The sequence below is a fragment of the Topomyia yanbarensis genome, chromosome 3 (genome assembly GCF_030247195.1).
Source record: "Topomyia yanbarensis strain Yona2022 chromosome 3, ASM3024719v1, whole genome shotgun sequence".
NCBI classification, from domain to species: Eukaryota; Metazoa; Arthropoda; class Insecta; order Diptera; family Culicidae; genus Topomyia; species Topomyia yanbarensis.
In genome coordinates, this window is record NC_080672.1 from 119,829,932 (window position 1) to 119,854,457 (window position 24,526).

At 37.6% G+C, this 24,526-nt stretch overlaps 1 protein-coding gene across 3 annotated transcripts in view; it reads right to left on the bottom strand.

Annotated features, from left to right (window-relative positions):
* The window catches only part of LOC131693654 (hexokinase type 2), an 84,382-nt gene that overhangs the window by 50,559 nt on the left and 9,297 nt on the right, over positions 1-24,526 (bottom strand). The window contains exon 1 of one of the 3 annotated variants that reach the window (XM_058981662.1): positions 21,836-22,604. The exons of 1 other annotated variant lie outside the window; for it this stretch is intronic. In XM_058981662.1, the coding sequence (XP_058837645.1) occupies positions 21,836-21,889 (54 nt within the window). In that variant the 5' untranslated portion in view covers positions 21,890-22,604. Of the gene's footprint in view, positions 1-21,835; positions 22,605-24,526 lie in introns of those variants that run through there. One more of the 3 variants, XM_058981661.1, reaches the window with a different exon arrangement.

Here is a 24,526-nt window from a genome sequence, read left to right on the forward strand (position 1 = left end):
TGAGACTAAGTTTGTCAAAATCGGTTCAGCCATCTCTGAGAAAAATGAGTGGCATTTTTGGTCACATACACACACACACACATACACACACACATACATACATACACACATACATACACACACAGACATTTGCCGAACTCGACGAACTGAATCGAATGGTATATGTCACTCGGCCCTCCGGGCCTCCGTTAAAAAGTCGGTTTTCAGAGCAATTGCAATACCTTTCTATTGAGAAAGGCAAAAAGATCGGTTAAATTTAATTTCGACAAAATAGCGCCCGAATTTGAACATTCCGTTTAGTACAACGGGTTTAACTTCTAGAATTATTATGATCATGGCCCCACCTCATTCCCCCACAAAGGTGTTAGCTCAACGATATATCTAGAAGGTGATTAATATAATTAAAAGTAATCTTGTAGACCAATATTTTGAAACAGGTCCCCCTAGAGAGACCACATATTTTTCATAAAACAATTGTATGGTACCGAAAATACCGGTACTGGCTTTTGTTCAGTACCGGTATTACGGTACCAAAAATGGGTCGGTATTCCCGGGATTTTCGGTACCGGTATTACCGGTACCACAACCCTAGACACCACCACCTCCCCCCCCCCCCCCCCCCCGTTTTTCCTATACACTTAATTTAACCCTCAAAAAGGCAACCGGGTCTTAGAGGCCCGGCACGTTACAATTTTTTAGTTACAAAAAAATGTGTATGCAGTATAAGCTTGGGCATGGAAATTTTGATAAGTAGCTTTGAAATCTATAACAAAAATAAAGAATTGTGAAATTTTCATCTATGGAGTGATGCGCAGCTATGTTTGAATTTTTTACATGCACAAAAAGGCAAGCCGGGCCTGGCAGGCCCGGTGTGCATGCAATATTTACTAGGAATACCACGGGTTTTATACATTAATATTTATCTGAAAAAAACATTTTGATGAGTTCATCTTCATATTAGCAGGAATTTTTTTCATGATTTGATTGATTTTATCTTTTTACCTTTTCTTATAAGAAAAAAATTTTGAAAGAGCGAATTCTATACATTTCTTTTATAAGAAATGTAAAAATAGCATACGATAATGACGTGTGTCATATTTTTTGGGTAAATACTTTTATTTCACCCACTGTGGTCTACTTGACAATTCTTTGGATACAACATAACCTAACTCTGGCGTTATTTTCTATTTTTGTTGTCTATTCTTTATGTTATAGTTGTCGTAATTATTCAAATTGTAGGATCTAAAAGCAACAAAAAAATTAAATGACTATAAGACGATATGTCCATGTTTCCAGTCGTCTCAAAGAATCTGAAATAATGGAAGAAATTCGAGCAAATTCAACAGCAGACGATTTCGAAACTGATTTGCAAAGCGAGGAAGAATATGCGAATGATATTGCTTCCGACGATGAATCTGATGCAGAAAAATATGAATATGTACTTATGCATCAGAAGAAATTAATAGCAACACAGAAACATTTATTGGTCATGTTCAAACGAAATGGAGCTCAGAACCAATCGACAGTCGACGTGATCTTCCGAGTACTCACCTTTTGGAAAAAAAAATTGACCTTTTACATCCATCGCCTTATACGCTTATCGGCATTTGCTGCGTGTTCATACTCATTATTCTGTAATTCCGGAACCGGAAGTCGGATCAATTAGAAATTCAACAGCAGCCAATGAGAATGCTGTACCTTTCATTTGAAACCAAGTTTGTAAAAATCGGTAATGAATTCGCTGAGAAATAGGTAAGACATTATCTTAGGAACTTGGTAAGTTCCCCCGGGGCATCAAGAACCGCCGTAGCTGGCTAATGTGGTCGAAGTGCCTTCGGTGGGTCATTAATGATCTAGACATGCAAAGTCAAGTAATGTTGCACATATTTCAATATATATTGCATCATTTGGACATCATGGTGGTATCAGTTTATATGGAAATTTGCTGTGTGATTGTACTCTTCAACACGTAACTCCAGAACCGAAAGTCGGATCAATAAAAAAATCAATAGCGACCGATGGGAAGGCTGCACCTTTCATTTGAGACTAAATTTGTGCAAATCGGTCCAACCATCTATGAGAAATATTGGTGTGATTGTTTGCCACTTACATACATCCATACATGCATACACACATACAGAAATTTTACGATCTCGACGAACTGAGTCGAATGGTATAAGAGATTTGGCCCTACGGGTCTTGGTTAAAAAGTCGAAATTTCGACCGATTGCATAACCTTTCTATATTAGAACGGCAAAAAGGAGCTTGAATTTAGGCGGGCCTGAGAGGCCCGGCTTGCCCTTTAATGTTAGGATTTTAGCTTGCCTTCACAAGGGTTAAAATGGATGAGCCAATTTAAATTTTTGACGACATCAGAAATAAAGAAAAGTTTTTCACGATTTATTGTAATATTCGGAATCCGACACAATAAACGCCGTACTACAGCAATCCCACCTGTATCGTTGACCAGTGACAAACACATGCTCGTACGTGCCTCTATGTTGTTATTTGCCCCTACTGAGCCTGATAAGAAATCTTCTATAGCCTCATATGTATACATTTTTTTCAACTTGACCATCAGGGAGCAAAGGTGCCCTACTCATTCATCCTATTCAACGTGACTTTCAGGTTTGAGTCCGACGCTTGCTGATAACAACGACAAGCAAAGGAGGTTGATAATACTGTATTTAGGGTATAATAATGTATTAAGGTTCGTCATTCATACGGGTGATTGTCCACATTATGTACTTCTATTCGGTGAAGAGATGGAATTAATATGCAAATGCAAAGGACTAAAAAAAATTAATTGGACCTTCAAAAAAATAACAAAGTATTAAATAAAAGGGGACAATAAATGATGTTATTCAATATCTGGGGTTGAAATCAAATTGAACCAACTAATAACGTGACATAATGCAATTGCGTTCGAAGTGATATGCCTTATAGCTCACAAATCAAGCCAATTAGTGTGAATCGAGTCATAAATACAAAATATTGAAAACTACAAAAAAACTATATTTTATATTATTACACAGGACCACTACCTTAAAGGGTGAATCGATAAGTATTGTGACAATTTCAAACCAGCGTAAATTTTTTCAAACATGTTCAATATGAATCAAATTTTGTTTCTCTTTAGAGTGTATTGCTTACATCCGCTAAGTGTTGCAGTTATCAGTGAAATTTCGGTAGAGATGGACGAAAATCACCCTCCAAATGTTGCAGGAATGGATGACAGTGGACCAAAATCAGAGGCTGTTGGAAAACCGGGAACAACGCGAAAAAACCAACAGAGTGCTAATTGCTCATTGCAAATGGAATCCGAACATTTGGACGAGGCACTTTGCCAAAAAACTTGATTTTTCGCAATTTTCGCAGGGCCAAGGATCAATCGTACAGGGTAGAGAATCAAATCAGGACGAACAAAAGCAGATTGTTGCCAAAACGCGTTCGAAAACTCTACACGACTCTGCGTCATTGATGATGAGACCTACAACAAAGCAGATTTCAAGCAGTTGTCGGGACAGGAATATTTCACGGGTTAGCAGATGTTTTCTGTGGATGGCCGTTTCAAATGAAAGAAACAGCCGAAAATCGCTTCCAAATATCTGATTTGGCAGGCCATATGTACTTATAGCAAACATACCCTAGAAACAGGTTTTATGATAGTTTTATGGCCACTCATAAAACATAGATTTCACTTGTAGCGTGCTATAAAACTTAAATTGCTACTTGGGTAATGAACCATTAGAGACCAAAGGCACCATGAACGGTTATATTTACAAAACTGAGTGCTTCCAAAAACTGCTTTTACCGTTTTTGAAACAGCATAATCAGAAGCCTTTGTTTTGGTCTGATTTGGCGTTATGCCACTATACCAAAACAGTACTGGAGTGACATGCGTGCGGCTGATTCGGTGCATTTTGTGCCGGAAGACATAAACCATCCAAACTGTCCTGAGCTCTGTCCGTGATACCTTTTAAGAAGTAAGACCAACATGCATCTTTTAAAAATTCGGATATTTTATCAGCTTACAACCTGTCTCAAACCCTCCAGAATAAAAAAAATAATTCTCATGTTGTCTCGTCAATTACCTACTAAATATCTTTCTGCGTAGCTATCATTGTCGGCCGCTCCCATCTCCATTGTTCACGGGCAGTAGGAAAACTAGCTGTGGGTAGAGAATTGGTGCTCTTCTCCTACGAGGATAATCTGGGCAGCAAATTCCAGTTTATCTAATTTACTGAGCCTTTCGCTCCCTTGTACTATTAAATACTACGACTCGGCTTCCTTGTGCCATTCAGCACCGCTACTTCTTGAGCCCTTTGGCTCTCTATTCGGTGCCATTGAGCACCGCAACTCCTTTATGCCCTTTGGCTCCCTTCTTTTTGTCATTTAGCACGACTTCTTCGTTGAGCTCTCGACTTGTTCGCGAACTACTCGAATTTTCCCCAACGATGAACTTAGCGGGAATACTCCGACGAAGAATTCTCCTGCGAGAGAAGTTCTACCGAAACCGAGCCAAACACCCAAGTGCCGAGATCAGTTCGGCGATTACGATGGAGTAGAGCCCCGGTTCGCTGGTGCCTTGACGACCCGAGTTCCCCGGCGAAAGAAGTTCTTCTGATACCGATTCTTGTGTGGTTTCGGCACGACAACTTCTTAAGCTCTTTGGCTCCCTGTCCAGTGCCATTTAGCACAACATCTCCTTTAAGTCCTTTGGTTCCCCTCTCATACAATTTAGAACCACTTTCTCGAGGAGCCATTCAGTTCGCGAATTACTCGGTCCAGTCCCTGACGACGGACCTAGCCTACTCTGGCGGAGAATTCATCGGCGAGAGAAGTTCTCCCGCAACCGCCGAGTCAATCAGCCAGGTGCCGAGATCAGTTCGAAGATTCCGGTGGAGCAGGGCGTTCGATTTGCTGGTGCCCCGACGACGCACGAAATGGTAATGTCTTGTCACGGTTCACTCAGTTCCATGTATCGCAAAACTAACAGCCAACACCGCAAACGAAAAAAGTAACGTTACAGGTCGTAACACGCAAAAACAAAAAAAAAACAAACAGAAACCGACCGTGAGCAACAAGTAACAACGGCAACGACAGGGTCATTAACGTGTACGACAACGGCATAGAAGACAGACAACCAAGCTGCATCAGATGACGCAGCAAATTTTTCCTCGCCGTGAAAAAGGATCTCCACTCACAACAGTAAAAAGTGTGTACATGATTTAAACAGTCGAAAACCTATTTTTTATATCTCAGATCCTGTGAATTTATAAAAGATCCTCGTTTCAGTAAAGCTAACACGCTGAGTCGTGCCAAATAAAAAGACTAAGTATTAGGGTACGTATATTACGTTTGCGCTGTTCTATCTTTGATGGTCACAAGAATATAATCATTGGACCGGATACAATGAATTGGGAGAAAATCATGGTAGAAGCGCAGCAATATTTGTATATTCGTTGAATTAATAAGTTTCGCATTGCTTTCACCCCATTGCTGTAGTTAGACTTGCTGTTTCTCGAGACCAAAACAACGATGCTGCTATCAATATATGGCCAGCATTTCAGTAGTATGTCGAGTATATAACGCTAGCCGAGCTTCCCATTGCCGATTGTCCGGTATTCTACATTTATTTGAGTAAACATTTCTTCAGGGTTTTACAGCAGCATACTGTACCTTTTAGCATCAGGAAGTTCCATTTCCACTCTCCCTGTTCAAATCGTTTCAATCGGGTGATCTGCAGTGTTCGAGAATCGCAATTAAGGCCGTTACCGTAGCGTAGTCGAGCCCAGCGAATTTTTGTACCAGCCACGTTGCAGTTTCAACATGTTTCATTCGTATGCCCTGGTGATTCCTATTTCTAATTATATTATGTTATGTGTAGGATTTACATCAAGCGTGCAATAGAGAAACTAACAAACATCATTTACTAGGTTCCTACTCTCACACCAGTTTTTCAGTTTTCCATCCTACTACCTATCCACTTAGAAAAACAGCCTGATATTTCTTTGAGTCATAGTCTCGTAGTGTCTCACAATCTAAAATTGCCTGATATCACTAACAAGCGGATTTGTGGAAGTTTGGACTTTTTTCGCGAACAAGATTGGAGACGTCAAAGGAGATCTACTGGCGCGTATAGTATACTATCTAATCATATCACAGACGAAATCCACATTTCCATATTTAACTGAGGCGGTCTGCCAATTAGCCGAAACGTTAATGATGTGACCACCAAGAACACGCCAGTCAAGCTTAGCTGACAACCTTTGACACCAGTTTACCCTTACCAAACCGTACCGCGGGTGGCGTCGTGAAAACCGTCCAATGGCAGTTGACAACGGCTTACAGCAAGTTCGGATGTCGCTACAAATGTATATAATCCCCGACTAACTTTCTACTTCATCCACTCAAGCATAAACTAAACTCACAAATTTTGAAATTTCTAAAATCGTGACAGTGCACAGTGGAAGAAATCCGACCAAAAAGGCATTTAATTGGAAGCCGCTGAAATAGTATAAAAATACCTACACCAAAGTTGCAGAATTTTTTAGGAATCAAAATGCAATCACATATGTTCACCGCACGCAACTGTGGCCGGAGATATGGGGCCTTAAAGATCCGGAACATTACCGGTTTTCGTCAAATCAGATACCTAATTCAGAAACCGCACTAAAAGAAGGCACAAAGAATTAAACCCTTAAAGTTGTAGAAAACATTAACAATCAAAACGCAATCAAATTTGTTCACCGCACGCACTTGTGTCCGGAGATATGAGGCTTTCAATATCTCAAAGTTGTTTAGAATAAAATTGAAGTTTGTTTAGATAATTTTTTGGAAATGTTTCTATCCAACATTTGCTACAATACGCCTCATATAAGAACACAGATACCCCGATTTTATGGTAAAATAATTGTAAAAAAAATTCTCGTATCTCACCAACGTCAGCATGATTTCTGACATTATTACTCCTGATTTGATGAAAAATCGGTAATGTTCCGGATATTCAAAGCCGCAGATATGATTGGACAGTAGAATCAAATCAAAGTAATTAAACATCACGGTGATTCTGGTAGAAAGTGTTAAGACAATAAAATCAATACCACTAAAGTACTCACTAATCGAAAGCTTAGATACTCCTCTTTCATCTTTGCCTAACCAAAAAATGTTCTATCGGGGGGTCTAGAATTTTTATTTCTTTTAAGCATTTTGATTCTCATTTTTTAGGTAGTTTTTCAATGAGTAGGTCAAAACAGATATCTCTCTTTTAGGAGGTTAAATTAACAGAGAAGCGAACTTGTATCGTTAATGGTATAATTCGAAGACAGAACGATTCCTTCAATTTATTCCCATAGAACTAATGCTACATTCAAAATTCTATCATTGTGTTCTATGTATTCTTTAAACAATTTTATCTCAAGTACGAGTTTTAACACGATCTATAGACTTTACAAACACATAAGAGCAATTGGCCTCATTTAAGCAGAAAATTATATTTTCGCAAAATCTTTTCATAATGCAGTGAAGACCCGATTTTATCAGCACCCGTTTTTATCTGCCCCCGAATTTATCAGCTTTTTGACCCGATTTTATCAGCTTCATATGAAAATTCATAGTTAGTAGTTTGATGAGCTCTAACAGACGAACGAAGTTGAATTCGAGTAAATCCTTTCTTGACCATATTTTTCTTATCTTAGATATCCGAAATAAGCAAAAAAAAAATTTTCTTTTATTTTTTGTAAAGTTTGCGCTGTTAGTCAGAAATTTATAGATAAGAGGCTCCCGTTGTGAGTCCTGCCCACAATTGATATATTAATGATTATTTATTATTTTGTCAAGTTAATCGACTCTAATGCAAATGAACGTTATTTACATTACGCCTACTGCTCATTTGGCTAGAAAGTGTTGAAAATGAGCAGGTCGTTCGAACAAGGGCAGAATATCAGAAATCTTCACCAGACACGTGTGTAGGATTGACGTCTTGTACGCATTTTCTCTAACCTAACGGCTGAGAGGACGAGAGGAAGAAACAAAAATCGAACCAAGACGCCCACGCTGTTTTCATCAGTGCTATTCATAACGTCAGTCGGCCAGAACTGGTACTCCGGTAAGCGGTTCCATGGTTGCCCTCGTCTGTATCCATCCATATATCCCTTGGAAGAGGAAGAAGAAAAAACACAAGCACAAACAAGCGCAATCCTGTGGCTGTGTGCTATGACGACCCACAACTACGCTGCCATTGACGACGACGACTACGAGAAAAACAGCGGCGGCGAGCCTCTAGCGTTGCGATTGGTCACAACTGCAACGGAAAGAGGCACGTCATTCGACCGCGGTGCCAACCGAGACGTCTCGGGGCAACGTGCGCGAGCTCACGATATATCAACTGACTGAATGAGTGCTTTCGGCTTCGACGCTTGTTAGCTTGTTGAAGCGGGTATTGCAACGATATATTTCACTGTTTATTTTCTGCCCGATGGGAAGTTTGAACCGATTTTTCATTTTCAAGTGCTGCGAGGGTAAATATAGCTCAAACCGAAGCGAACAAAAAATACGCTGTGTAGTACTTCCTACGGGTTCGAGGGCTCGTTTTGTATTAGTTGTGGTTTGCTTGATTCTAGCGCCGAAGCAACATTTTGCCTCATGCTTTCACTGCACAAGATTTTTTTCTCATTTACCCGGTGAAGTTGACTTTCCAATTGGACCAGACAATCGGTATGAATTTAGGTATTGCATCTAATGCAATGTCAAGATGAATTGCATCATCCTAGATATGTTACAAATAACACATACATTTACATGACAGAGTGACTTCATTCAATGAATGTTTACAAGAAATTTTGACAGATTTTTATTCTACTTGCTCATTTTTAAATATCCTATTTCACGAGAACAAAACTAGCGTTGCTGTCGTTTTCACCTACTTTCGCAATGTCATATTGAGTCTCCACGTGTTTCCCTTCCCCCTTTACCCCGCCAACACGATACATCACTCAATGAAAACACACATAAGAAGTTACTAACACTGCACGAGTTCTATCATAGAAACCCACACAACGAGCACTAAATGTAATGAGAATCCGAGCATGTGCATAAGAAATGGGAGCTTTTTTGGAGTCGCAATGTTTCCACCAATACCACCCACGAGCGAGACTTTCAGCAGCGCGCACACCTCTGACGTCATTGAGTGGGGGTACAGTGGATTGCGATTACACAGCTAACGATAACATTTTTTGAACTTGGCCAAGCGGGATGCCATCTACCAGGCTCGCTAAAACGATGAATGGAAGTTCGTAAAGCGTAGGCGGGAAGAGGAGGGACATTTCCAACACCCACGATCTTTCACTGGTACTAGCACTGCTAGGCGATCGTCTATCGAGTGCAGCAAGTCAATTCAACCCACCGACTGATAACGATTCATTCTCAATTCCGTACGTATTGACCGCAATTGGATCAATAAGGAAGATAAGGCTTACTGATGTCAATTTGGTCGACAATGAAATCAAAACACATGCGCTGAAACAGAACAATTCTGGGAATCCGGATGACGCAATTTAACTGCAACCAACGGCGAAGCGGTGATTTACACAGAAAATGTCCATACATTGTAATGACTGGTGATTAGGGGGTTTGCGAGAAAAGATTGCACTTTTTAGGTACACAGGGATTCCAGGCTATATTCATGATAGTTATTAATCAGAAAGCAGATACCTGTTAAATGATTCAAATGATTCCATTCAAACAACTAAAATTCCATCGAGAATAGCAAAACCGATTTGGAGTCGGATACCCGCCAACAACTCACACGCATACTCCCAGCAAATGTAAACATGCGGTAAATAAACTTGAAATCTTCCACTTGCAGAATTTTCTCTATTGTAATGTTAGCCGGTTTCATTGTGCTCTTTCAGAAAACCGGTTGGCAAGGTTTCACACCCCGGACAATCCGGTTTGTTCTGGATTAATTGAAATGGTCCAAAACGATTCTCACTTCAAAAGTTACTCGATATGAAACGCGCTATGTTGTCCAGTCCGTGTATATCAACCGATAGGAATATGGGCGTGGCGGTTATCAATCACGCGACAGTCGATAGGTAATATTGCCGCGCAAAAGTTACATCTTCAAGGTCAGCCAGTACTGAACGCATAGCGCACTTTCACAGCACCTGTATCAAATAGTCGGAAACAAGTGCGATGCGCACAAAGTTGTAAAGTGATACCTAGTTCACTGTTGGTGTCTAGAGAATTGCTAATTGCGTAGTAGGTACATAAATATCTTCCGGTTTACAGTTCTGTGACAGTTCAGCTAGCCGAACGATCTAATTATCATTTCAAGTGGGCGTCCTTTAATTGTGTCACATAACTATTACAATAGCGAGCCGCTGAACATTTTCAGGATTAATCCGTTCATATCTAGGAAATGTGCGAAAAATTAGTGAAGCAAATTTCATTCAGTTGTAGATAACTGATTACCCCCTAGGTAGGGGTTTTTATTTTTGCTTTATCAATGCGTTCAATTAAACGGTTGAGCTCGAGCCAAGAATCTGATCTATATACGCAATTAAGTTGTTTGTCTCAGAGAGACAAGCACATATACCTACGTTTTGAAACAAGTCACGACAACTGACGTTTCTCTGTTCGAATGTTTATAGTAAATATGGTCACTAATACCTCAGCTTATTAAACGGATCCTGTACGAGATAAAAATATTGTCAATAAAAATATTGACAAGATTGCTTGAATTCCCTAGAGTAAATATTTCCAATTGCTAGATTACTTTACACGCCTTCATATCATCATAATATTGATTATTAAATTGATAACTGTTAATATTAGCGCACGTGTCTATAGTCCTCGGGAAAATAAAGCTACTTGTGAATAATTCTAATAAATAACTTGTGATGGCATCCTTGAATAACTCAAATGCATCTGACTTCATCGGGGGGATTGTTCTGTGATCGCAACAAAGGCATCGTCGAAAAAATCGACTTCCATATAAAACATCTGCAAACGACAATCGAAAATTCTCCGCAAAAGGCCAACAGGTTCCAGCTTCATTTAAATGAGAAACTGGATCAACTGGTCCGACTACAATTCGAAGACTAAAAATAACGTTTCGCTAGCTGATACCAACATCGATTGGCAAGCACTGCATTCTCGGGTCAAAATGAACATATGTAGGTATATTATGTTTCACAAGTAGCGCAACCCATTTGAGTTGGAGTGAGTAAAAAAAATTAAACAGAAAAATAGTCATAATTTCTAAGCTAAACCGTAATGTCAACAATGTTAATATAATACGCCCAGGAGAAGAATTGAGTAGTAGTAAATAAGCCAGCAGTCAGCTATGTTGTCGTATGAGGACTACAATAAAACGATTAGTGGATTTTACTGTAAAGCTGACATCACCATTGCTATCGCTGCTTAGTTTTCATATTCTCTTTATCAAATACGCTGGATCTTTATCAACAAACAACAGTGAGAAGGCGAGCCTTTATTCACATATCTTTATGAAACAACTTCATTAAAAAATAGGGGTGGGTAATGTCCACGAAACAACCACAGTGTTGACGTAGGACTATTCGTTAAGGTATTATATTAGTAAATTTCTGCTTGTATCTCTTTCAAACGGTTGAATTTACACATAAAGTTTGATTCATCGGATTCAGTAAAATTTTCCTGTGGATTTGAATAGTATCCCATTCGGTAATCAATTCAGTAAAACAATCTATCACCGAGTTCTCCGCATAAAATATATATAAACATCTGTCAATAAGCGTATATAGTTTTCGGTAAATTAAAATAAAATGTTGGGTTATACAGATGAATTTGGGTGTTTGCAGTTTACAAATTTTCAAATTCCATCGGTTCTTGGGCGCCAATGATAATTTATTATCATAGAGGTATACAGAGATATGTTAACCAAACTTATTCGATATTTCTACCTTTTTAAAGATGTTGATTATAGCAAACAGATTTTATTTTTTCTATAATGTATTCGTGTCATTTTCAATTTCTTTTCTCATACTAGGAAAACGGGTCTGAAATCTAGAATTACACTTTTTGCAGATCAGATCCTATCTGTTAAAATACAATTGGTTTAAATTCAAAACATTCAATTTAAATGAACTTAACCCCTTCATGCCCATGTTGTTTGTGGACAACAACGTTCTTAAACAGCTATCACTTTTGATTGAGGCAAGATTTGCTCACAGAAACAAGTAAGACCAATGAAGGGGACTATTGCCTTTCATTTAAGTATTAACAGTTACAAGGATCAGCTCTAGAAATTATTGCCATTAGCCTGATTGAATTCTGAAGGAGCAGTGCTGCCAGAGACAGTTTGCGTTGACGATGGAAAATTAATTTTTCATATATCTTCGTTATGTTGCAATACTGTTGAAAACTGATAAAACTTATTAATTTTGCCTGTCTTTGACTACGTTTTCCACGCAATCGGATTATCGTAAATATTCTAGGGTAAAGTCTGTAGTATTATAGAGTCCCGTACAAAGGAATGCGCAACACTGCCTAAAATGCAGCCCTCTTCTTTGTTCCTGGCACCCACAGTTTTTGATGTTACTTTGAGTGACTTCAACCGAGTTACACAATAAATGAATATGGAGTGAATTGAAAACTTACTGTTTCGTGGCTTGTAGCACTTTATTCATACTACTCTTCCATGTAATTTATTTTACGTTGGTACAAAAATACAGCGTCTTGTGCAGTCGATTGAAATATTTCGCCATGATATTATTTTTATCAACACTAATACTTTTTTTAATGTTCTCCGAACAAAGAAGGACGTTTTGATAGGTAGATTTGGCTTTACTCTGTGCGAGCCTTTAACATAAACGACGCCTTTGTTCTGGGGGAATTGTATTGAGATTGAAAGGTAAAAATTGAGCTGCTTCTAGCACTGCGAGGAAAGCACCTATCTTTATGAAAAAATGCTTTTCTTGTTTCTTGACTCCACCGTTTTCAAGAAAAAAGAGTTGTTAAATCCTACATGGACTATAAAAAAGTCGGGAATGTAACTGTTATCTAGATAATTCATTGTTATAAATTATGCAATTTTTGATTGAGAATCCTGGTTGTCCTTTTCAACATTAGAAGAATGGGGATAAATTTCATTCATCAGAATGTATGGATGAGAAGTTTTTCTCGCACTTAATTTGAATTTTTTTCCCAAAAGGAACACATTTCACATAATATTAGGAAAATTGATCTAAACCAAGCTTCATAACGCCCGTTATGAAGAAATTCCAGAGTCACTCGCAAAACTCGGATCACACCAATAAATGAACAGGAAAACATCGCGCTGGACCATACATTCAGTGAATTCTCCAAGTAATTGAATATATCCCATTTACAACATTTGACATTTTTTTACAAAACTTCTTCCTAATCCTGTGTACTAACATTTAGTAGCAACCAGTCCTCAACCATGTCTCAATAATGCTCGCAAATGATGTTTACGTTGGCTGCAGCTTAATTATAGAAGAAATATGGGCCTAGGAAGCCATTCGTGTACAAAGCGCACCACACAGTCACTTTATATAAATTAAATGGTATCTTTAAGATCTTCTACGACCGCTCGTCTCACATGAATAGGTTGTTTCGCATGCACCAAAAATGAGCTTTGTCTGAAGCGATGATCTTTTGGAACCAATAGTAAAAAGTTCGCTTGCTCAAACAGTCATTTTTGATTGAACATTTTAAAATTTGAAGAGACGATTCTCAACCGTATATTTTTGATGAGATGAATTTGTATAGATAACTGAACAAATTAAAAAAATAGTTGATTGGTCAACTTAACCATAAAAAATCGCAATTGAAATAAAAATGCTGAAAAATACCCTTTTAATGAAAATGCTACTATTTGTTATTATATTTTAATTAATATAAGCATATTGTATCGGTTTAATTAACAATATATCCGTTCAGTACAACGGTTATTGTGTTAACGTTCTCTCCCAATCAATCCAAGTGGTACATTATTCTGCACTTCAAATACAGCATTTAAACATTTTAGAAGCAGTTTTCATCTTTCTTATATGAGCGACCGAAAATAAAAGTCGCAAGGATAGTACATGCTTCGCAAAACCCGTTTCAAAGATATTAGAATATAAAAATCGGAAATAAACTCAATTATTAAAATCGGACAGAAATTCTTCAGTATAAAAATCGTTTAAAAAGTTCTCACCCGTAAAACTCGGCAAGGATGAACCTCCAGTATAAAAACCGGTTAAAAATAAATAATTCGCTCGTAGGAGCATCCGTATATCTTGATGTTCAAGATTAAAATTCGGCTAACAAAAACTCCTTTGTAAGAATCGGATATATTATTTTCCGGTTTTTTCACTGAAGGTTTTTTATTCGACTCTTACAAACGAAAGTCCCAGTCCGATTTTTATGCTTGAAGTTTATATCCGGGTTTTATATTCTAATATATTTGAAACGGGTTTTACGAAGCATGTTCTATCCTTGCGACTTTTATTTAATTATGTGTATGGAGCACTTTTAAAATTCCCTCTTGCGGCCTTCTTCGGCTTTGAACGATGATGAATGCCAAATACCAAAATTAAATCGAGTCATTGAAAACTGAGCGGAAGCGGATTGCTTGCATTCACACTCACTCGTCTGCTAATTGGTTTCTCATATCCATCAACAATCGCATGCATTCTGATAGTAGGGGAGACCGGAGTTAGCTGGCGTTGTTTTCAGTTTTCATTTTTCACCTCAAGTGGCGCGAAAAGCCCGCCAACATATCCCGGCCCCGCGGCAAATGTGTGGTAAACATAGAGTAAGTTGGTGGTGTGTCATAAATAAGAAATCAAATGGAAATGTTTGGGGTTTTTATGAAACGTACTAAATAGCTTTTCAATAAAACTACCATTATATTTTAGTCTCAATGCACCGGTATTTGAACATCGACGCGTACTCCACATTCAAAAGCCAATTTTTGAAGTTTTTCATGCGATTGGCCAAAGTTTTCTGCATTGGTGAGATATGCAAGAAAAAGATTCTCTTGCTTTGAAGTGAATTCCAGATATATAAATTAGTGATAGACTATTTTTACACTGTGTATACTGCCCATAACCGCAAGTCCGTCCCATGTTCTACGGGATTCCATTCTACATGGTACTGAATAAGAGAGAAATTTATAAAATAAATTGTGTCTAAAAATGTCGTTTGTTTAATAAGTTAAAATAACCAAGGGACGGTAGATCTAATATGGATTTGCGAATTTTCTTTTCAAATTGAACAGCATTTCATTAGAAAATATGGTAATTCAAATTGTGTTTGTTTCTTTACTGTAGAGTGAAAAATAAAACACTAATAGAGTGTTCGCTACCTAATAAAATTTAATTTTCTAAAATTATCGTTGTTAAGTATTCGCTGTCAAATATAAATATAGTTTACTCTGATACTTTTGACACTGCCTAGATTGGGGTGAATTGGTTCAAAATAAGGGAATTGCATACTGTAAAGAAATTTCCCTTTCAAACTTTATGCCAATTGCTAAGTCACCCATTGCTAGTTTACATCCAAGAGTAGTAGTTTTAGAACAAACTCATGCATATATTGTATAAAAGTTTTTGAGCATTTGACATTTTGAGTGCACAGTTTCATTCTATACCATTAACGGAACGAGTGCATTTTCTATTGATTCTGAGCTAATTAAAACGCCCAAACCACAATATACGTTTATTATTAGAAAGATGCAAAAATGGTCCGAAACCGTCCACAGAACACCTCAAAGCGGTTTGAAACAAAAACAGCAAACCAACTCTAAATAAGATTCGAATGATTTTATTAACGAATATCAACACTATCGACAGGAAATTTATCGCTAATGGCAAAACTCTCAAATGAGAAAAACATTGGATTGAAAAGTATCAAAATACAGGTAGAAAAGCGAACCAAAGTTTTGAGGCCCATAGCAATCTGTATGACAAATTGCTGACGAAATTCGATTGCGTCCTAGGTGGATGATGAAACATATTGCAAGACCCTCTTTGTGTATATTTCGGTACAGTATTGTTATACCGATTCATAGTGGCACGACGTGTGACAAAACCTAAAAAAAATGAATGTCTTGTGATTCTTTTACAAATATTTAATTTATTTTTTTCCTTTCAATTGAATAAAATATCTCGAAATATTAAGTAATCCATTGCATAAAATTATCTCAAAATATTCGGATGAAAATGAATTTTTAACATGTCGTTGAAGCAAGTGATGTCGAGAATTTCTATTCAATTCAAACTTCAAATGGTGATATCTAAAGAACTGTATAGCCGATTGCAATAGCTTTGACCTCTTTGGGAAAAAGAATGATGATGTTAAACTGTAAATTTAAGCTTTTTGCGCAGAAATCATTTACGTTCTTTCTGCATCATGGAAAATTAATTGAAAAATTGCAAGTTTTATCAATAAATGATCTTTATACACCTTACAATTTTTAAGATGGCCACCCATGGGTCACATTTCTTGAATCTGATTCAAAATTTAGAGTAGTTTCAAGATATATGGGCGGAATGGGCCTCATCCTCGCATTTTTGTGCCAATGAATTCGTGTTTTTGAAAATACCATTATGGAGACGTCCTATAGCTCATAAATCTGCCTCACAACCTCATATTGTTGGAAAAATTGTGCTTTTTACTAGTTTCTGCTAACAGATGTGATTCGCTATCATTGTTGACGTGTATATTAACCCTTTAACAATCACCACCGTCAAATGAATTTACATAAAAATTATTGAAGAAAAGAATCCTGAAATTTCTAAACTGATGGCTGAAATGAATTCACCAAAAATTAGTTAAAACCCCAACTTTTGCCCATATAAACCATTTTTATAGTTTTGTCACAACTTTGTATGGAGAGGGTGCCACTGTGCGATTAGATCTGATCGATTATGTTCGGTTAAGTGTCTTAAAAAGTTAAAAAACGAACATTTAAAACAAAATGGCAAACAATTCTTCGCTCTAGATCGAAATGTGAAGTTTTTTTTTTATCACATACATAGAGCTCAACTTTCTAAATGTATCAATATACTAGGAAGTAAAATTATGGTTTGGTTTCTGCCTAAGGTTAAAATAGAAGAACGCTTTGGTGATTATGGCATTGCTCCACTGTGGAAACTTTCTCTTCGGTGAGCGAAATTGGTGCGATGGCCGTCCATAACCGAAATCCTCCAAAGAAATAAACTAATTGACTTGACATCACTCTGGCAGTGAACGCGAACACGAAACTTTGTGCGTTTGTGTATAATTGAGTAAGGTAAAAATTGCACTGGTAGCTTTGTTAGATGTATAAAACAAATATGAAACTCCTGAATGAAAATTATTGATGTTAATTTAAAGCAGTTTTTCACTGTACAAAGTTGGTTGTTGCGTTTGTTCTGGAATTCCTTGCAGAATTTTTAATAAAAGTTTGACTGGGAAAAACAGACTTTTAGTAAAATAATTCCGATACCTTCCTAAATATTTTTAAATATGTTTGCGTTTTGCGCCATACGACGAAGTGTTTTGAAAAAACGCTAGCATTCAGACAAATGAAGCATAACGTGAAGATAACGTATTATCAACGGTGGATATGACATTCTGCTCAGTCCTGCCGTACCTAGGAAAAAATCACGCAGGCAAAATTCCATTTACTAGACAATGAACAACCATCTGACGTATTGTTTTCTAATAAACCATATAACAGAATTGAAAAAATTGGACTGTTAAAGTGCTCATCAGTAAATCTCAATCTTTAATTGAGTATTGCTCCTGGAAGTTCCTTTCTTTCACCATTGTTTATAGCGTTATTCTTAGATATTTTATGATTATTCGCTTAGTTCAATTTTTCGCTTAGTTCAATTTAAAATCTGATAGAAGATTACTCAACACAACTACGATAGCGATCAATACTAAATAGAATTTAGACTTTAAATAGTGAAGATTTCTAATTTTAAACGTAACGTTTCCTTTCTGAAGCATCTTTTCAAAATATCTCGGGGCGAAATCGTGATGGGCACTTCTAACATTAATAAATCCCTTTTTTGCACCAATCGAAAGGAACCATATTCTACGTGAATTACTAATTTCTTGTTTACTGCATTTAAACTTTCCAAATGGCATAAAATATTATTTTTGCAGCGCGAATTACTAAATAGTGCTAAGCCCATTATTTCAGCATTAGTTTTCAAACAGGTTTTTATCCTGAATTTATGAAGCAGAATACTCCTAACGCTGAAAAATTTTCGGCCGGAATTTGAACGTGAATATCTGCTGTTGTACTGAATGGAAACATTAATTTTTTACGCTATCTGATTAAAAAAATGTACAACAATTTTGTAACTAATTCCCTAGAATGCACAATTACTGAAAATAACGGAAATACTGGATTTTGTGATAGCAGGTTTTATCTGCACCATGATTGTTTCGTACAAATCGATAGCAACTGAGCTCCTCCAGTTTGACAATGGAAGTAAACTAATTTTGTACGATGGCCGGCCCCTTTGATTTCGAACGTAAACTGAACCCAGTATAAAACCGTGGGTCGTATGCGAGTACGGCATCGTTCGTGTGTTCCACTCGTGCTGGCTACACCAACACGTCCTGTTTGACGAATCCATCGTTTCCTAAGAAATGGCAACTAGGCCGAAACTGTCGGTGTCGCATCACAGGTCTACTTGGCAGCCGTAATGGAATATCTCACCGGCAAAGTAGTGGAACTGGTAGGTTACGCAGCCCGCGATAACACAAAGATTAAAATAATTCCCCGTCATCTGCAGCTGGTCCTTCGAAATGACGAAGAGCCGACAAATTGCTCTCCGGCATGACTATTTCCCAGGGTGGTGTGTCGCCTAATATCCAAGCCTGCCCAAGAAGACTGAAAAGAAACCGAAGAAATCGGCTACCACCAAAAAAGAACACCGCTGGTGGCGGTGGTAAGAAGGTTAAAAAGCCAAAGGCGACCGCTAAACAGTACTAACAAAATTTTGTGAAAAATTATTGGCGCTTATTTTCCGTTAATGCTTTTTCCCATTAATTTTACAGGTTGAGCAGCAACACAAATAGTGATTAATATTCTAGATTGGCGAGAGAAATCACTGTTGAATAATGAGCTGCTAATAAATAAACAAATCATAATAAATAGACGGTTTTCAGCTCTGCTAAACGCACAAATAAATGAATAATTGACCGGTTTTCTGTTGCCAAACAACAAATGTATTACTAATAAGCGGATTTTTTCTCTCATCGGCAAACAGGCACTTTTTAGCTCCGATTAAAAAATTAAAGAGATAGAAAATGCTTTTCTCGACTTTATGGGGCTAGGACTAGATATAAAACTAATATTCGATCCGCGTCGCGAAAATGTGGCATAACATTAAACAACTGTAACGTTGTTAATTGTTAATGAGTATGTGCCATCTAAATACCAATCGAGTCAGAATAGTCTAACTTAAAAATCTATTGCAACTTGAATTGCGTATTTCCACTGTTCACAATTGAAAAATTCATATTATTGAAAAAAGTGTGAAAATTTAAGAAAACGTAAATTTTTCGTTTAAGTTTTGTTAATTGTTGATGGATGTTCACGATGCAAGCATCAATCGATTCAGACAATTGACAGTAAAAAATTGATACTAAATTTGTGCATTTTAATAGCACACTATTAAAATATTCGTAAATCTGCAAACAAAAGGAATACATATACAATTTTCACAAATTTGCGAAAGACTTTCCCTAACACAGACATAATCTTGGTACTCATAAGCGTCCTACACATTTCATCGCTTGATATAAAAGGAATGTTTCTAACCGAATTTCGTTATTGCAAATGCCTACTCTGTTGGCAGAACGAGTAGGATTATAGCTGATGCTGCCGCTAACATAAGACATAACCAGAGTGAAGTAGAATACACTTTAGGCTGTTAATACGAATGTTACAATTTTTACTATCTGATTATAGGTTGTATTAAAATCAGTAATTTCGGTATTTGTAAAGTTTTGTCAACTCCACCAATTAGGTCTCCTGGTGTGAGTTTTTACACTGAGATAATACATTCGTAAATGTGCTACGAATAGGTTGCGTATAGAAAACCTTCGTAAAATATTCGATTTTTCGTATATATGATGAATCACTCGGAGTTCTATGGAAAAGTTAAGTAGTAGTAAGACAATGAATCAATACATTTCATTCACGAAAAATAGTTTTGCCCTCGACGATAAATTTCGTGCAACGTACACTAACTATTGAAATTTTAAATTTCATCAAGTCGCCATGTTTTTAGGGCGTGAAACGAACGAAACGATCTATTTACAATTCACAAAAAACTTTATTACAGGAAATGACGACTGAATTCGTGTATTGTGTAATCATTTTCGTTATATCTACGAATTTATTTTATTTACTAATTATGAGTTTTATGTGGGTTTTCGAAGCTCATTAAACAGTAGTTGTTGAAGCTGGAACCTCAACTTTAGAAAGGCAAACTTGCACAAAGAAAGGCTTCGAATCACTAAACTGTCGTTTGGCTAATCGAATTCAGATGTTACTGCTTAAAATTTGATGATTCATCCCAGCTTAACCCAGTCTGGGATCACGAATTGCAACTCACGTAATGCTTTATAACACGCCGTTTGTAAAAACACGTGAACAATGCTGACTCAGCGGTTTACTTTGCATTTAACGGTGTCTGTTTGGTTTTTTGCTTATTCAAATCTTCAGTATCGATGCCAACGAACCCATGACAATTGGACAGTATCGGTAAGATTGTTTCTAAAATATACAAGAGAGAGGATTCAATTGGATAGATAGTGACGCGTTCGGCTTTATATATATCATTAGTCTATGAACAACTTGATACTGCATCCCAACTAAGTAGAACTTTCATTTCAACGTTGTGTTCTTCACCTAATTTATATTGTTCTTTGTTTAAATATAACTGAGTACGTGCGGTTAAGAGCACAAGCCCTAAAAGAATCACTGTTTGGGAATCCCCCGAGCGATATTCCTAAAGTTTATGGTTCTCGCCGCATTGACAGTTATCATTTCAGTCTCTGACGTTAGGTATTCGAGGTTGGAACGACTTGATGTAAGTATGTTATCATCACTTCACAACGATTAGGGCTTCCACAGCTAATTACGAGCTCACTGTGCTATAATTTTGCCTGGTTGTGACATGATATTATCAACCCAGGATTTCCTGTGGTAACGTTCAATATTTATCAATAATGTGAGTATTTAGGGTTTGAATGTTTATTGATAACACACCGGTTTCCAAAATCGATGAAAAATAAGGAAAAACAAAACGATATTTTTGCTCCCGGCCTTCACCAATTTTATGGTGACCGGTCAGGTAATAACCATTCATGCGAAACTTGTACGTTTCTTCAAATTTGTAGTTGATGCAATGTCTTGTTAGCACTGAGTTACTTGGCAAAAATGATCAGAATCACGAATGCTACCTTTAAAGATTTTTGGGTTGCGCATACAAATGTAGATACCATTCAGCTAGTCGTGTCCCGTCTTCTCTTTTGGATATTAATGAGTTAGTCTAATGGCAAGGAATACTCCTTCAAATGTATTCAAATTATTATGGATCAACTATTGCTCTGATTTAAAGTGAACAACATTAGAAACACCCTCCCAATCGTCCTTCAAAGTCAGCCACCAAGGTCAGTGACGTCTGTGGGGGAAGGTCTTTCGCTTTTCTTTTTTTCCACTCCGCACTATTCGTGTTACCTAACTTTCCCAATTTTTCTTCTAGCACTCGGTGACTCCTACCATCTCCTTTTTATGGCAGAGAAATTAGATTGCGATTGTACTTACTTCTTTGCTCACTCCATCCACGTGTAAATTGATGAAGGGTTTGACCAAATCCATCTTCTCGGTCGTCCTGGGGGCGTCGTAATCGTTGCTCTAATCAAATGTTATTGACTTCACACGCACCGTCTAATCTGTAGATTTGTATGTTGGACTGTCGTTTAGCGCCTTCTAGTTGCTGCAAGGTTTAGCTCAATACTAAACCACCTCTTCTGCGAAATGCGATTTCCTGATAGATTTTTTTCCCTTCTACTACTTGCAAGCCGTTTGTTGATTGAGACCGTTTCGTTACTCTATTTTATTGAACACGATCGCACTTGCGATTGATAAACTCCTGTTATTTCTCACTTGTGTACCCGTCACTTGGAGGTATGGCAATTGGACAAAGAAAATATTTATATTTTGATTTTGCACAGGCTTAACCTTTGCCAACGTGTAGATGATACTACTTAGAGCACTATGTAGAAAATGACACTTCACGGTTATAGAAACAAAAATGGGTTTCCCTCTCACAAACAAGGAAAACGTACAACTATCGATTGCTCCAATACGCGGGTAGACTCCCAAGTTCTGGATGATTAGCTGGTTCCAGTAGTCTGGCTACCCACTGCAGGAATAGACTAGAAATAACTACTCTCGATGCCGGCGTGTCAAAAACAACTGTGAGAAAGTGAATTTAGATGGAAAATTTGTCCAGGAAGGTCACCTTGATGGGGCCCGTGGCAGCACAAGCTAGTGTTGGTTCATGTTCTGCCTGTCTCGCTGCTCGCCTGCCTACTCTTGCTTGGGTTGTTCGGTTTGCACATGTGTTAGCCGTCACATTGATGCCGCTTGCGCTACCATTCGCATTACCCCCGGTCGTTACCGCATTTGCTGCTTCTCGTACTATAAATAAACTGTATGTATGCTAGGGCGCTGTATTGGTATCTCAGCGTGGCGGAGAATACCGTTTTGCCGCGATGGTTTTAGTATCACATCGCGGATCAGCGCAGTGCTGCAAGCAGGATAATTTTAATATTTTTTTCCAAAACAGAAAAAGATAGATTTAAAAATACTGGTAGTAAAAATGCCAAATTGTTCATTGTCTGTTAGTTGTGTCACAATAATGTTTTATAATGTAATGTTGGCAAAGATGTACCACCCCATTAGATTATATGGTTATTAAAATCCACCTATGACACAGAGCTGGGATCAAATTACAAATTTACCACCTACCACTTGCTTTTATCATATAATATTTTATTAGATTAACAAATAGAGTGATCCATAAAAATTGTATTTCGTTCCGTAAAGCTCCAACCAGATTATGAAAATATATGCTACTACAACATATTTATGCTTTTTCTTCTATTAAAAATGAAACTACTAGAATAAGTCAATTCAAAATATTACGATTTTCCAAATTTAGTGAATGAAAAATATAACGAAAAACGATGGAATTCTTATTTATTGCATTACAAAGTATTTATTTAAACTTTTTTCATGTTAACTTTTTTGTAGGGGCACATTGGTTCCCTATTAAGGTTATCTTTTGTGGCTGCCCCTGTTTTCTTTACATGTTTCAAATTGCCCGAATCCAATGTAGTTGGAAGCGAGTTGTTTGTTTGTCCTCATGCGTCGTCCCTACCGGGTAGTATATTATTTATGTAGCTAAGGATCCGTTTGGGACAGGTATGCCATTCCTCGTGAGGCGTCATAAGATGCCTCCCGAAGTATCGCTCCCTTCGAATAAAATAGTACTGCACAATGGCAGAGAATATGTTCCGAGCACTCGACAACTGTCATCTTGACTTTTTCCAATTTTTTTTCAGATGACACTTAGTAGGACAATGTTCCGTAAATAAACCTGTGATTATACGTAGATCTTTTCGTTTTATATCCATTAGTTTTTTGGCTCTCGTTGTATCTGAAGGTATGAAGCTGTCTTAGCTTGTCGAGCTCCTACTACGTTATGCCAGTCGTTTAGTGCTTGGTCTCTTGCCCAAGCCGAAAGTTTTAGTTTGATGGCACAGGTAGATATTCCTAGAAATGGCTCTGGTTCAACAAACATGTTTGTTGAACCACGCCAGGGATGTTATGCACCTCAGAGCAAATAAAGAGAAGAATAACAAACGCTCTTTGCACTTTTCATGCGAACCACCGCTCTTCTCTTTCACAATAAATCTCTTCACTCCGATGCGTAATGCTCCCACACGTGTAGTCTACTCCATGGCTGCACGCCACAAAGAGTAGAAATAAAGAGGCTCTTTAGTGTGTATCTTGGTCCCACGTGCACGTAAGTAGAGAAGGCAACCAAAAAACATTTTTAAAACGTTCTTCCGATCAAACTTTATCTGAATTGTAGTTTGATTCGCTTTCTTGCCTGCTTTCCAGTGAGGGGAGGCACAAAAAAGTGGATCTTCGAGGTGACTCTTTGAACGAAATTGTGCAGCTCTTGGTGCACAGATCTTACTCTTTTTCGTTTTCAAGTTTCTCTTTGTGCGGTCGTTCTGCACATCGCAGTGCTTTTGTGCTGCTCTATTTTTTAATCGGTGTATTTCGCTCTTTGTGGCTCATTGTGTGAGCAAATAACAAGCCTGAACCACGCATGGCTAATTCGTCGGCCACTTCGTTACCATCGATTCCTTGGTGGTCAGGTACCCAGAATATCATTACTTTATTCCGCGTTGGCAATTATTGTAAAGATGTATATAGTGA